The 16,509-nt window shown below is 41.1% G+C and overlaps 3 protein-coding genes across 3 annotated transcripts in view; 1 reads left to right on the forward strand and 2 right to left on the reverse strand.

Annotated features, from left to right (window-relative positions):
- Positions 1-4,857: 4,857 nt before the first annotated feature.
- Positions 4,858-8,880, reverse strand: LOC124253484. The gene is made up of 3 exons (XM_046687277.1): positions 8,709-8,880; positions 6,057-6,295; positions 4,858-5,512 (listed from the first exon to the last, which is right to left on the reverse strand). The coding sequence occupies exons 2-3, from the start codon at positions 6,267-6,269 to the stop codon at positions 5,249-5,251; spliced, it is 477 nt and encodes a 158-aa protein (XP_046543233.1). The 5' UTR covers positions 6,270-6,295; positions 8,709-8,880; the 3' UTR covers positions 4,858-5,248.
- A 225-nt stretch (positions 8,881-9,105) lies between these two features.
- Positions 9,106-11,409, forward strand: LOC124253485 (replication protein A 14 kDa subunit-like). Its single transcript, XM_046687278.1, has 4 exons — positions 9,106-9,263; positions 10,094-10,168; positions 10,447-10,561; positions 10,913-11,409. Exons 1-4 carry the CDS (start codon positions 9,171-9,173, stop codon positions 10,987-10,989), a joined length of 360 nt encoding a protein of 119 aa, XP_046543234.1. The 5' UTR covers positions 9,106-9,170; the 3' UTR covers positions 10,990-11,409.
- A 3,995-nt stretch (positions 11,410-15,404) lies between these two features.
- LOC124253486 (GATOR complex protein MIOS-like) overlaps positions 15,405-16,509 on the reverse strand; it is a 29,897-nt gene continuing 28,792 nt past the window's right edge. The window contains 1 exon segment of the mRNA XM_046687280.1: positions 15,405-15,747. Within this exon segment, the coding sequence (XP_046543236.1) occupies positions 15,633-15,747 (115 nt within the window). The 3' untranslated portion in view covers positions 15,405-15,632.

A 16,509-nucleotide genomic window follows, 5' to 3' on the forward strand; every position in this document is an offset into this window, starting at 1 on the left:
TACGTTTCTAATGTTGTTCAGTATACATTTACATGTGTAGTAAACGGATCTTCAACATACCACACGGTCGATAAAGTGTAGTATAACGCATACACAGTCTTATAGCCAATGGAACAACCGACGATTATTGCACATACACAGGGGGGTGTACGATGTAGATACTTGCACCATTACCATGGGCGGATCTAGGAATTTTTGGCTCTGCCAACGCCAAAAACATCTTCAATGCGGTCTTAAGTCATTTTCAAGGGGGGTGGGGGGTTGGGGTTTGGATCCGCCAATGCATTAAGGACTGATCTGTTTTATAGTGCTAGTTTTCGTCTTATATTGCCGTAATTTTTAAAATGGATACGCCACCCTGACACATGACATTGATTACGAGCCGTATTTTTTCCATAAAGAACACATAGTATCAAGGACCACAATGGAGCAGCTTTTGGCAAGACGCAGTTTGCACGGTGGTCGATTCACCGACATTCCACTTTATCCAGTTCGCCACGGAGACGGTCTGAAATTGCAGTCTCAGAACGTAATAAACTTGTGGGGGTGGGAGAGTGGGAGATTCACTGGCTTCAAAGATCACCATGGCTTGCCTACAGAATCAAAGTTCAAAGGTATTCTGGATGGAATCAGTCATTGTCAACTTGTCTCCTTCCCTCCCACGGCGTCTTTCGCAATATCTGCCTACCACGTGGAGGTGAGGTGCACAGACTGAATATGGTTTTACGCCACTTTTAGCAATATTCCAGCAATATCACGCCGGGGAACACAAGAAATGGGCTTCACACATTGTAATCGAACCCGGGTCTTTGGTGTGACTAGCGAACGCTTTAACCACAAGGCTACCCCTACCGCCCCCGAGGTGAGATGAATGTGTACCACACGGGTTAGGTGGTTGTGTACTAGACTGGGGGTGAGATGGACGTGTACCAGACTGTGGGGTGAGGTGGATGTGTACCAGACTGTGGAGTGAGGTGGAAGTGTACCAGACTGTTGGGTGAGATTGATGTGTACCTGAATGTGGGGTGAGATGGATGTGTACCAGACTGTGGGGTGAGATGGATGTGTACCTGACTGTGGGGTGAGGTGGACATGTACCAGACCTATGGGGTGAGATGGATGTGTACCAGACTGTGGAGTGAGGGGGATGTGTACCAGACTGTGGAGTGAGGGGGATGTGTACCTGACTGTGGAGTGAGGTGGACGTGTACCAGACTTTGGGGTGAGATGGACGTGTACCTGACTGTGGGGTGAGGTGGATGTGTACCTGACTGTGGGGTGAGGTGGATGTGTACCTGACTGTGGGGTGAGGTGGACGTGTACCAGACTGTGGGTGTGAGGTGGACGTGTACCTGACTGTGGGGTGAGGTGGACGTGTACCAGACTGTGGGGTGAGATGGACGTGTACCTGACTGTGGGGTGAGGTGGACGTGTACCAGACTGTAGGTTGAGGTGGATGTGTACCTGACTGTGGGATGAGATGGGTGTGTACCTGACTCTGGGGTGAGGCGGACGTGTACCAGACTGTGGGGTGAGATGGATGTGTACCTGACTGTGGGGTCAAGTGGATGTGTACCAGACAGTGGGGTGAGGTGGACGTGTACCTGACTGTGGGGTGAGGTGGATGTGTACCTGACTGAGGGGTGTGGACGGTGGATGAGGTGGATGTGTACCAGACTGTGGGGTGAGGTGGACGTGTACCTGACTGTAGGGTGAGGTGGATGTGTACCTGACTGTGGGGTGAGGTGGATGTGTACCAGACTGTGGGGTGAGGTGGATGTGTACCAGACTGTGGGGTGAGGTGGACGTGTACCAGACTGTGGGGTGAGATGGATGTGTACCTGACTGTGGGGTGAGGTGGATGTACCAGACTGTACCTGACTGTGTGTACCTGAGTGGGGTGAGGTGGATGTGTACCTGACTGTGGGGTGAGGTGGACGTGTACCAGACTGTGGGGTGAGGTGGATGTGTACCAGACTGTGGGGTGAGGTGGATGTGTACCAGACTGTGGGGTGAGGTGGATGTGTACCTGACTGTGGGATGAGGTGGATGTGTACCAGACTGTGGGGTGAGATGGATGTGTACCTGACTGTGGGGTGAGGTGGATGTGTACCTGACTGTGGGGTGAGGTGGATGTGTACCAGACTGTGGGGTGAGGTGGATGTGTACCTGACTGTAGGGTGAGGTGGGTGTGTACCTGACTGTGGGATGAGGTGGATGTGTACCAGACTGTGGGGTGAGATGGATGTGTACCTGACTGTGGGGTGAGGTGGATGTGTACCAGACTGTGGGGTGAGGTGGATATGTACCAGACTGTAGGGTGTGGGTGGTGGTGTGTACCTGACTGTGGGGTGAGGTGGATGTGTACCAGACTGTGGGGTGAGGTGGATGTGTACCAGACTGTGGGGTGAGGTGGATGTGTGACTGACTGTGGGGTGAGGTGGATGTGTACCTGACTGTGGGGTGAGGTGGCATGTACCAGACTGTGGGGTGAGGTGGATGTGTACCTGACTGTGGGGTGAGGTGGATGTGTACCAGACTGTGGGGTGAGGTGGATGTGCACCTGACTGTGGGGTGAGGTGGATGTGTACCAGACTGTGGGGTGAGGTGGATGTGTACCTGACTGTGGGGTGAGGTGGATGTGTACCAGACTGTGGGTGAGGTGGATGTGTACCAGACTGTGGGGTGAGGTGGATGTGTACCAGACTGTGGGGTGAGATGGATGTGTACCAGACTGTGGGGTGAGATGGATGTGTACCAGACTGTGGGGTGAGGCGGATGTGTACCAGACTTTGGGGTGAGGTGGGTGTGTACCAGATTGTAGGGTGAGGTGGATGTGTATCTGACTGGGGGGTGAGATGGATGTGTACCAGATTGTGGGGTGAGATCAATGGAGGTAAGAGGGGGATACAAACCATGACGTTAGGCACACAAGTGACCACTTGTACACTTAGACTATCCAGTATAACTCAGAATATTGAAAAGGCAGGTACTTAGCTAGTCCACCATTTCAGAAAATGTACTCAATCTAAAAAAAAAGATGAAACAGTCTTATTTGAACTTTAATATGTGTATAAAAACAACGCATGTATGTAGCAGATCACAACCCACATTAAAACACTATATAAATGAATGGCGCAACACAACAAAAGGGCTGTTTAAAAGATTCAAAACAAGGCATCATTTTGGAGACTTGCACAATCTTTGTAGCACATTATTCAACTTCATTCAGGTATGGTTATATGACATGTATATATACTCAAGCTAAAACCTTAAGCAAACTCAAACAACAACAATACTTCGCCGCATGAAACTCTGGCACCCCTCAGGTCAAAGTTTCCAACTGGTGAATCAGCTACAAGGCATATAAACTGTGCATGAAGTGATCAGAACGTATATATCTGGGCTTTTTAATCATTTTAAGACTGGACTTTCAAAGTTAACTTAAGCTCACAGAGGGGTTATTAGAATGTCACACACAGATGTCTGATCAGAGGACAAACCTTTATGATGAGTGCAGGACAATAACACTGTTCTGATGAATGAAGTTATTTGATGTGCTGCCCTTTAAACCTGGGCCCACATGCACGAAGTGATCTTACCACTACAACCATCTTAAGTCTGCAGAGTATGATCAACGTAGCGCTAAGATCACTTTGTGTAAGTGGCTCCTGAAGACTACTTAACTAACAGTTGGACATGTTGTTTGTGACTGAATAAGATGCCACCTTCAACAGTATTTCAGTAACATAATGGTGCCGTGTGCGGAGGCACTAGAGTGGCATAGTCAGAGAAACCGACCACTTTGGTGAAACCTGGGGCAAATCCAGGATTCTCACCAACTCCTAGCTGCCATTACAACAGAAAGCATTTAATAAACAGGAACAGATGTTTTATGTACAAAATGTTTCCTGTTAGTACTGAAACATATTGCAATGTAGCGAAGCAGTGGACGTTTCAATTCACCTGTCTATTGTCTAGTTAGGCCAATCAAACCTTTCGTAACACACATGGCTTACTCTACTAAATTAAAGGCAGTTGTCAAGCACTCATTCCATGTGCTGTCACAAGGTTTACATGATTGTTTTCTTGCATATTTCTATTCATACTTCTAAAACAGAAGTTTCTATACTTTTGGCTAGAGTAGAACAGGAATTCCAAAGGTCAGAATATGTCCAGTCTATCGGTATCACCCAACGGTTTCCTTTAAGCTTCATGATGTTTGATACTGAATAGGTACTCTCACTCCACAGAAACAATGTCTTACTTTCACACAAGGTACTACCTGCCGTGCAATGGTCAAGACTGTAGTGTAGCCTTTGTGTGGATACAATGCTAATGAGAGGGTCCATGATAATGTATAGCTGTAATGAGTATATTTCAGGACAGGCACTGAAGCTCACCTTGACATAATTTCAACAGTAAAAATTATTTCAACAAAGACAATGACAGCAATGGTAATAAAATATTCTAAGAGCGAATGAACACAACCATTATCAGCTTCAATCTAGGATTTGAGCCCATGATCACAGCAGGCTGTAGCCAGCGTTTAAAATTCCTGCCTGCCCAACCATCTGGAACGGTCTATTTTCATCTCAGACTGTCAAATTTCAAAAGTAGCCTGTCCGTTGGTTTGGTAGATGTTTTTACCCCTAAGAGTAAATATATTATAATATCAGACAGGTTCTCATGTCGTCAGTTTGAGGTGTTTAATTATGTTAAACTATTTACGATTGGACAGTTCATTTTATAATAACCAATCATAACACATGTACTTTCAGTTTGCCTAAACTCGGTGCATTGCCTGTTAGTGCTATGTAGTTCATTGCGATGCCTACAAAGAGTAAAGTATTCAGAAACCCGATTTTTTACATCCGGACTGGTAATTTTTTAATGTTACCAGTCTGGCTGTATAGCTTGGGATATTGGGAGTTTTAAACACTGCTGTAGCACCATATACAACCAACTATACCAAACCATCCAAGTAATCTCGAGCTTAACATTAGTTTATATTTAGTATTCTGTACATACCTAACCATTGGGTCTATGTATTCACCCAGATTGTACTGTCAAACACCTATCTCCCTTCAAATATTGCACTACAGTACGTGACTTGCAACAATTAGCAGTTGAATCAAACCTGTCACATGCTCCTCTGCATATAAGTCATTGATCAATGGGGAGCATCTCTCAACATTGTCACAGTAATCTCAGAGTGGTTTTCTTTGCTTTCACTGAACCAATTACTCTACCCCAAATCCCGCAAGTAATTTATCTCAAGGCTAAAGTCATAATCATATTTTGACCAATCTATTGTGGCCGTCCCGAGCTGCTTGTCAAGCGAGTCCAGTCTCTGTAGTAATGAAAGGTGAGGAGCCAGTATGAAGGGAATGTCTGCTAGAGGCAACATATGGTTGTTGTTGGAAGACATAGCTAGGGGAGACAACTGCATGTTCATTCCTGCACCTGTTGTCATAGCAACATCGTAGCCAGGGGGTTGCTGAATTTGTGTCTGTAAAAAGAGAAGACATTTTCAACAGAACATAAATCCTCAGCAATAAGACTATACATTAATAATATAAAAATGAAAGCATGACAAGATAAGGAATGCATTTCAAATTTCTTATCAGGGTACAACATAGTCTAATGATTTTATTGCAAGGGTTAATATGACAAGAACTTCTTGCTGACAAACTTTCTTGTTTACAACAAAAACATGTTGAACTGCACAGTGCTTATGTTGTTGCAGTGCATGTTGTTCTATCTTTTTTTAAAATGAACATTTGCTGAACACACATGAAATATTATCAGTAACTTTGAAAGCAAAATGTAATTGTTCTCATTTCTCATATACATAATTGTAAACGATTAATCAATCACATACAGGTACTATGTATATAAATAAATGGTTTAGAGTTCATAATGAAACAAAATTCCTTACATTCTATAATTCTTTCAAAGAAATGGTTTTAAAAATATCCAGTATGTTTTACACCAAGAGGAAATTTCTGTCATATTTATTTCTCAACCAGATGGAGCCTGTAACAACGTCCTACCTGTGAGTAGTTTGGAGGGGAATGTATTCTATGCTGATCAACATACTGTTGATGTGTGACTGTTGTACGATCACTAGCAGTTTCACCAATCAGCAGGAACCCATCTTCTTCACGATCGTCATGGTTACCAACAGGGGGATGACAGGTAACATCCTTAGCTTGGCGTTCGGGTAGCAGCTTCAATCTGCCGAACACTGAATGCAACATCGACATCTCTGCTCACATCTAGCTCCACGTATCTGTAGCATGAGCAGAATTTACTGTTAGGGGTGTCACTGAGTAGCAACATTTCAGTTATACCACACCATGCCAGGTGGGTCACGTCAATCTCACTAAAATGACATATTAGTTCTTGCTACCCGAGTACTGTTAAACAAAGATCTGAGAACATCCCACAGCAGGTCATGTCCGAACAACCTTACATCTGACCAATCACATCATCGCTTGCCAGATCAGGAAGTTGACAGCCAGAATGTTTTTTCTTATCACACACCCTTGTAACACTTCAACACAGGATATTCCAAAAGACAGTTTGGCATTGTACAACTTATTCCATCAAATGCATTGTCTCCCTGTCACTTGAAGTGGATACACTATGGAAATGTTAAAAACTTTCTATAGCCTGTGGGAAGTACTGACACAATGCTTCTCATGACATTTTTATCTGGGGGTCATGTGGACTGGAAGCATATGAAAATTACATAAATTAAAACAGAAATCTAAAAACAAGATCTTTCATATTTACAGAGGATAGATCCGATGGACACAGAGACCCTTAACCCTCAAAATTGTCAGTCCAGGCCATAATTTCCTGGCCTATATCTATCAACTACTATAGTAAAATTTGAGAAAGCTATGTAGCAGAATGCAAATATTGTGTATTTTAAGCCTAAGGTATATAATTTAGTTAAGCAATATAACAACAACCCTTTAAATTATTACAGCACTCTACTAATCCCTAGGTTGTTATGTAAGCCTGCATGGGGTTCTATTTTTCTTCAGACTCCTGGTCCAGCCACGGATATGATAGGATATGATGGTTTTAGTCTAGTTAGTTTCATCATTTTAATCATATGTCTGAAATATATTATGTGTTGTAATATCATCTACATGATGATATGATGTAGATATTTAATATGTTTAATATCATGACACTGTTATGTATTATGATTATTACACGTTTGGTTAATGTAGACTATAGTGTATACATTGTAGATTAGGTACATATTATGGATGACATGAGAAAGAGTGCATGTGCGTGCGTGCGTGCGTGCATGTGTGTGTGGATTGTATTTAATTGTGTTATTTTATTATTAGGTCTTGGAAGCACTCATTTGCCACTGGTGGTTTAGAGTCAGACTGTGGACTGGATTAGGTTAGTATTTGTGCCCAAGGAGATGAGTTAGGTTCTTTATGTTACATTGATGTGTCAAGGAATTGCATGAGTTATATTCTTAATGTTATGTTACATATCAGATTTTCATCTGTATGACTGTAATTTGTAAGATAGGCTTATATTTATACTTAGATTGAGTAACCCTTGTGGTGTACAGAAAATATTAAATGTCATTTTATGTTAACTATGTATCAGATTTTCATCTGCATGACTGCTGTATACCAGTAATTTGAGATGTTTATGTTTTGTTTCAACTATGTACTTGTTGCTGTATACCAGTAATTTGAGATGTTTATGTTTTGTTTCAAGGTTTTTATCACCTGATCCATCATCCAAGACAATAAATTCCTGAACCCTTTACAAGTATTTGTCTGTGTTCAATCTTGACGTGACACCGCTGTTACAGCTACTTTCCAAATGCATATTGATAATAATTGATAATACTGACTTCCTGATAGTCATTTCGTTGAGATGAGTGAGCATGGTTTTACGCCGCTTTTAGCAATATTCCAGCAATATCCCGGTGGGGGCCACCAGAAATGGGCTTTACACATTGTGTCCATGTGGGGAATCGAACCCGGATACTCTTCAGTGAGACGAGCAACCGCTTTAACCACTAGGCTACCCCACTGCCCCCATTTTGATGTGAACAATAATCAGATGTATCATTTGCTTCTTCAGAAAAGTGAACTTCAATTGATTTTAAGTAAAACTGATCTGGGAAGAAGCCAGAAGTGACGCATGTCATAGACAGAAGCATCATCACAACAAATTGTGGATCCAAACCTACAACAGTATGTGTTATCTTTGATTATTGTACCCTTACTGTGGCTTCTTATGCACCCTATATTATTGTACCCTTACTGTATGTGGCTTTACGCACCCTATATTATTGTACCCTTACTGTATGTGGCTTCTTATGCACCCTATATTATTGTACCCTTACTGGTATGTGGCTTCTTATGCACCCTATATTATTCAGTGCATAACATCTTCATTGTATTCAGATCACCATTTATCAAGTTCCTTTACTGGAAATGCTAAAAAGACAGAAGCTCTCTCTTCCCTGTTAATGATTGATATGAAAAGAAAAGAATTCTGTATAGTCAAACATGGCAAAAATCAACACCGTTTATTATTATAACATGAATTGCTGGCAGTGTTCTGTGTGTGTTACGTGTTACAATGTTTATAAATGTGAAATATAGTTTCGTTTCTAAGTCTGACATTACAATTTACATTACATTCAAACTTACATTCTGTTTCAAAGTAGATGGGCTGACAACGCAGATATGGTCTTCCTGCAAATATGTCTTAAACAGCTGCTAAGTGTTTGAAAACTGTCGGTCAGAATAAGAACCTGAATCATTCCGTATGCCTGATGACTGGAAATCCACAACACAAGGGCGATGACAGGTACTTGTATATACTAGTATCCATGAAACAGATTCGACACTAATTTCGAATACATATCCGTTTAACTGAACATTCATTATATAACGGTGTATGTTACAAAAAATATAATGGATATGTATCAATCTGTTTCCTTTTTACCGAGTAACGAAGAACGAAATTCATTGGCAAACATTTATTTATATATGAAAAGAATCATGAGACATTGTTTTTGGAATATGTTATGCTGGAGCCGGAAGTGAAGTCAGCTTCCGCTGAAGAAATTCCCGCGAAGTTTGCAGATAGTGCTGATAGAGAGATCAAACATGGACAACGATTTTTCTCGCCCAAGAGTGAATTCATCTATCTTGTCGTCTTTTAAAGGAAGACAGGTGTGCGCCTTAGGAATGGCAAAAAATGTAAGTAGCCTGCAATATATTGAATAACAAGTTGTGGATGAAAATGTTTAGTCAGCATTGGCCTTTGGCAGTCGCCAGTGAAGTGTTGTATCAAAGACGTATATATGTCTTTGGTTCTATTATTTATCAGCACCATTATCATTATCAGGTCGAGGATGACTGTGGATCTAGGTAAATGGTACATGTGTATTGCGCTCTCATTTTACCTCAATAAGCGTTCAACAGTTTACCGTGAGCACCTAATTGCGTTGATAGTAACAGGTTCACTCTGCCGACTGTAGCTCCCTTTACTGATCGGAATGACTTCCATCCATATCCCCACTTAAATTTCATTCCAGTCAAATCAGATCTTTTGGATCCCATTTACAGTCAAGAAACACTTTACGCTCATTATGGTGATGTAGCCCATTCGGATCCCACACCCCTCTACCTATCTCTCCCCAACCGCGTCATACCAAAAGACGTTAAAATATGGTACTTGTTGGTCCCTGCCTGGCGTTCGGCATTAATGGGTACAACAAGGACTGGTCGGCTCGGGAGTCAGTATAATGTGTTTGAGTGGAGTATTCATGCTTCACTGCGGCGTGGTATCTCAGTGGGCTAGCACTATAAAACCAGCTTAAGTCTGGGCTAGTACAAGCAGCTGCACATACACACGCATGCGCGTCGTCATATGAGCGAAATATTCTCAAGCACGACGTTAAACCCAATATCGCCTCACCTCACCTCTACCTATCTTATGGCACCACTGGCACTGAATGCATAGTTATTCCATGTTAAATGTGACTCATATTCACACTTGATAATCACAGTTTGTTCCAATGTTGCAGGTTGACAGCAACGGCCTTGCCCTGACACTGGCTACTGGAGATGGAAAAGAAATGAAAGTCACCATGCAGGAACCAGTAAGTCCACATGAACTCTAGTGATCTGGGTGCCTACATCAGCTAAATTAAAACTATTTGTTTAACGAGGCAGCCAAGTAGTCTATGGTGCCACAAATTGCTGTGCATTGTTGTGGCCCATAGGTATGGCAGAATCCTGGGTTCAAATTCCAGATTATAGTCTTTGGTTATCTTGAACATTGAAAAATTTGACATGCTGTGATGTAATTGTAGCACTGGTCATTCACTCACTCAGCAACATTTGCCCATGCTGACTTTGGCAAATGTTCGTGTTTCAGCTGACTGAGTATGTGGCAGGTTTGACAGAAATCCATGGCAGAGTTGACGACCGAGGTGCTGGTATCGTGTGTGACCACTATGTCCTGTTTCCTGAACAAGCATCAAATACTTTTGGTAAGTCAGCTACTGTCTTAACCTAACTTACACTCATATACACCCCTAGTGTGAAATGCACAATATGTATGTTGCAATCAGAATGTTGGTTGCAATTCAAACAAAATTGGATTGGTTCATATAAGAATATATTTACTGTGGAAAATGCTCATTAATCAAATAGCAAAAGGCAAATACAAACAAAAAGGATGAACATAGCTGGCATTCAAGAAGCCTAGCATCTTTTGTTTAACCAGAAGTTGACGCAGTGTTGTCATATATTCTGTAGGCTGAACATTACACTATGCAGACTTCTGTCCCCCTGTTAATCCCAGATTTGACATCTGACCACTTTATTTCCTTCCCAACTAGATATGCAGATGTACAACCAGGCAGTGGAGCTGATGACCCGTCTCCCTGACCACTATCAGGTTGGGGTCAAGCAGTGATGGACGCAGGAGCAGAGGCTGTGTTGTGTAGATATGGACAAATGTGTTTGTATGGAGTGTCAAGCGCTCGCTGACCCAATCCTGACATGTTCCTAGGAGAGAGGACACGCATACGGGCATCTCAGGTCGTCGAGTTAAGGGTATGCTGCTGATGTGTATCGTTACTGGACGGTGTTTGAGTTGATTATCGTATGCCGGTAAACACCAGTATCAGACTCAGCCCCAGATACGATGTTATAATTTCTTTTCAGTTTAGATCCAGTCTGATACATTTTTATTATCTGACCAAGGAATGTGTGTGCAAACCATCTGTGGCTGGCAGTTGTTTCTTTCCAATATTTTCAAAACCAGAGTAATCGGATGAATTGTCAAAGCGATGTAGATAACGTGAACAATGATTAAAATGTATATGCAATATCATTTGTGTTCTTGTGGGGTCATTTTGACAATAAGCAATGTTTGCAAGACAATGTTGTTGGAAGTTCCCTTTGAAAATATGTGGACTGCATTGATAAACTCTCCATCATTATTCCATTAAGTCAACGACCAGGTGATTAGATACACTAGTGTGGTGTGAATTATTCTTGCTTTATATCTCAGCTGTTACTAGAGAGAACAGTCCTTTAGAGAGGCACATCATGTGTATTCTACTGTAGTGCGACACACCTCAGCTGTGAGACATATCTTTATCGTATGCATCACCCGATACTGTAGATCCACATCCCACTGCAACAAGAACACAACCCACAGGGATACACTAGACCGTTTATTATATACATTATACATAACAAGCTTTGGGTTTCATATATTCACAATAATTGCACTGTCTAGATGCACACAAACACTCATCCATAACAATCATATATGGAAGATGAGAGGCAGTATAGAGTGAGTGGGGTTCGATACCCCTTTCAACCTCATTGGTTAGACAATCACACAAATTATTGAAACGATACATGGATTTAAATGTATGAGTTGTCGATCCTGTCGCGAGTAAAGAACGCAACTCTGCTCAGCAATTTCGGGAGTAATATAGACTTAGTCTGTGCAGCCAGTGGTTTGAAGCTGTGATCCTCAAGACATGGAGTAATGGCCCAGTGGAAAACCATATATCATTGGTTGTTGCTGTGAGATACTGAACAACATTTGTACCAAGCATTGGTAACTTTGTAATCAACTTGACAATTGTTAGTTGTTTAAGACTGCACCCAGCAATATTTCAGCTGTATGACATTGGTCGGTCAATAATGGAGTTAGGACCAGAAAATCCAGTGATTGACATGAGCATGAAACTGAGATACAAAATCATCACACATCAGCAAACCTGACCACCCGATTCCATTAGTCACCCCTAACAACAAGCAACCACATATTCAAGTAAAGTGGAACTCTTATGTTATATTTATACGGTTTCCCTTCTCAAATCTAACTGATGTAATCAATAAGTGAGAACACGTATTGCTTGTTGACCCAGGTCAGTTTAACACTGGTACGTGGAACATTTGATGTTTGTAATCTCACTGAACTCCAATGTTACTTGATCCTACAGACCTGAGGACATCTCACTACAGGTCATGTCATAACAACCTTAACAAACCAACATTACTAACTAATGGTCAATCCTAACCATCATAAAGCAGCTTTTTAGAGCAACTTTATTCCAGAATGCACTTTGAAAGTATTTGGACAGTTCCTGGTTAATAAATTGAAAACAGAGTAATAGAAATATCTAGAATGTGTAAAAGATGGCAGAACTTTCCAAATGCTGTAGAAAGTTTCCTACATTTTAAACGTTCCCTGAAGTGAGACACAGATGATGATTATGTGAGAATCAGCTATATCGCCCATCACTGTTGTCTGGAATACCCCTTTTCAAGGTTGTATCAAAATAAAACAAATCTGCTTCCATGTTCCTGATAAGTTAAGCAAAGCTCTGATTGGCTGGATGGAAGGCTGTTCTGACATGACCTGTGAAGGCATATGACACGTATTGTCATACTGGCTATTGACACTTCCTGGAGGATGCTGTTCTGACATTACCTGTGAAGGCATATGACACGTATTGTCATACTGGCTATTGACACTTCCTGGAGGATGCTGTTCTGACATGACCTGTGAAGGCATATGACACGTATTGTCATACTGGCTATTGACACTTCCTGGAGGATGCTGTTCTGATATGACATGTATTGTCATACTGGCCATTGACACTTCCTGGAGGACAATGACGATATATCCCTAATGTCAACAACTGAACTGCTTGAAACGTAGTTTAAAAAAGAAGAAGACATCCTCAAATGGCATTTTGAAGTGATATACATTCCTGTACACAGCTCCAAGTCTGACAGAACTTCGAACACACATTTAGTCACAGGAAGATGACCATGGGGTCTTGTCCAAACTAGAAAGAAGCTGGCTGATTCCTTCAGCATAATAATTTCATTTATAATGAAGAAGTATCTCAAACCAATTGCTCACAAAAATCAGTTGTATTGTCATGGTAATTTGTTGTTATCTGTTTGTGGATATATTTTAGTGATGTCTGTATTCCATGTTACATGATACATTTATGAATGTCTCTCTCATGATGTAAGACAAATTGCCTTTGGTACAATAAAGTATTATCAAATCCTCAAACATATTTCAATATTCAAACGTGCAGCCAAAGGGAGAGAACTCCCAGAGAATACCTCCATCAATAGGGGAGGGTCTTTTCTCTATATTTAGTCATTATGGATTATATTATTCCTCACATAAGACATTATTTTCAGAAAATAACTAGTTCAACTTTATTATGTTTATGGTTATTGATAGCCATAATCAAAACAAAACAATTAGTTTAAGTCTCTCATCGATGATGAAATGTTAAAGGTCACATGCAACGTAAAACACAACTTTGCAGATTCTGATACCTCTCGGTATGGACTTAGATACAAATCATCAAAAATGCAAATTCAACTTATGAAGTTGAAAAATAACGCGATGGAAAACCTCTGCGAAATCAGAGTTCAAACGACTCACTAAATTCACCCCAGCGCTTGGGGTGAAAAGTGGCTTCAACAGCTGTGCTGGGCTGCGCTCATAGCGCATGTGCAGTGAAATAGGTTCGCGCAGCTTGGAAGTGGGATGTCCGGATTATAAGGTCGAGAGCAGGAGTAGTCTAATCAAAACAAAATAGTAAATAATCTACTCATCACATAAAAGAACCTTGTTAGGATCTAGATCTACTCAGCTATGTGTCAACCAGTGAGGCGTTCGACATTTCAAGACGGAAAACCTTCGCTGGCGGTGAATACTCGGTGAAGGCTTTGATGTGACCTATTTTTCTAATGTTTTGTTGATATTTCACAAGCATGAGCTTTTTATATGTTATGACAGTAGATTACCGATTTAACTGTTTATATGATTTCATTTGTCTATTTCACCACATTGTCTTCTTACCGGGTCACTTTCTCAGTTCGATACTTAAAAGTAATGACATTATTTAGTGTTGACAGAATTTCTAACTGTGACATAGATATGTCATTGTCACAGACAAAACTCAATGTCTGTTTTGTTGACACCTATGTGTCTGACTGCCTGTCTGCTAATGACATTATTCAATACACAACTTCGATCACCGACCACATGCAATTTGAACTTAACACCTATCAGGCTATACACCATAAACAAAATGCATTGATTTATGGCCGAGTTCGGTCTCTGTCACATTATGTAATTACACAGACAGGCAGGCAGGTGTGATACTTGTACACATGACATGTTATGATGTCTGTTGATTGCAAAATGTTAAACACAAAAAAATGAGCATGTATTTACAAAACCCAACATTATACACACACACAATGAGCCGTGAGGGCATCGGCAAATGAACCGGCCAATGAAAGCCTTCGTTACACTTGAGTGCACACCCACCTGCTTTGACTGGGTTCGGTATCCCGGGTGCTTAGTTTCGAGGGAAGTGGTGGTGGTGGTGGTGGAATTGGGTTTAACGTCGTGCTGGAGAATATTTCGCTCATATGACGACGTGCATGCGTGTGTATGTGCGGTTGCTTGTACTAGCCAAGACTGAAGCTGGTTTTTAATAGTGCTAGCCCACTGAGATACCATGCCGCAGTGAAGCATGAATACCCCACTCAGACACATTATACTGACTCGAGCCGACCAGTCCTTGTTGTACCCATTAATGCCGAGCGCCAGGCAGGGACCAACAAGTACCATATTTTAAGATCTTTTGGTATGACGCGGTCGGTGATCGAACCCGCAACCTTCCACACTCCAGGCGGACGCTCTAACCACTACACCAAGGAGGCGGTCTTCGAGGAAAGTAAACCCAAGTACAAAATATTGCACTTTTGATTTGCAATTGTACGCTTATAATTTTGTTTATTTGTTTTTTTCATAATCAGCAATGCATATTTTAGGTCATGAATAAGTGATAATTGTGTTTTAATTATGTTTGATTTTTTGGTTCCATGTGACCTTTAAATTTCAGTATATATGAATGATTCCTTTTCTGTAAATCACAATTAACATTTCAAAAGTTTCAGATAAAGTATCAAGTAGTTTAAATAAATAAAAAGAATAAATCTTCTTATTTTAACTGGGAGTTATGAAGTTTTCTGCAATAATATCATTTCATGTCACGTGGCTGCAACAACAGGCATTGCTATACTCTCGCTGCCCATGACGCGGCCCAGTGAGTCGATCTTCATACACTTGCAGCTACAGTCTGTCACGGGACAATCCGTGTGCTCGCTGAAACAACACAGTGAACATGGCTGAAACCAAACCTACACACATCTGTAGCACACATTATTTCAGTAATAATTGCAAATGTTCAATGATGGTCTAAATATCAGGGTAAGTGGTTGAAACTGGTCATAGACAGTGAAGAATCCATAAAATATAATAATGGAGTCAGAACTTTAGATTTCTGCACAAATCTGAAGCATATCACCAGTCTAGATAATCCATACAGGTAATAACCATCTACATGCTTTCCTCTGATTTGTCACATGTGTAACTCCAGCACAGCCAGTTTGTGTTGACACAACACTATGCCAGATTGCATACCGTAAAATAAACCTCACTTTTGGAGTTAAAACTCAAGAACATATTTCAAGTTATTTCATGTGACATAAAGTGCAAATTAATCATGTTTCAATTTACTAGGCTTCATTTTATTTAACTTTCAACAAGTTCATACAACAAAACACACCTTCTCCAACACTTGCTTAAATATGTAAACCAAAGAGAATTGATAACAGCTTCACCAGTCGAGTAGTGATATAGGAAATACAGCATCGTATCATGGTACAAGGCTCATGATACTAAACCCCAATATACAACCCTGTATGGAACTACATAGTACAACTTCTGTTAATGTAAAACATGGGAATAATAACAGAGACTGTACAATAAGGATTTTATGCAGATTCTCTCGTACTTCCCGGTACCCAGCTTATGTCTGTCTCCCCTACAATATCCTACCTTCCTTGTCTACAAAATATAAAATAA

This window comes from Haliotis rubra, unplaced genomic scaffold, assembly GCF_003918875.1.
Source record: "Haliotis rubra isolate DU_JTF1 unplaced genomic scaffold, ASM391887v1 Scf541, whole genome shotgun sequence".
NCBI classification, from domain to species: domain Eukaryota; kingdom Metazoa; phylum Mollusca; class Gastropoda; order Lepetellida; family Haliotidae; genus Haliotis; species Haliotis rubra.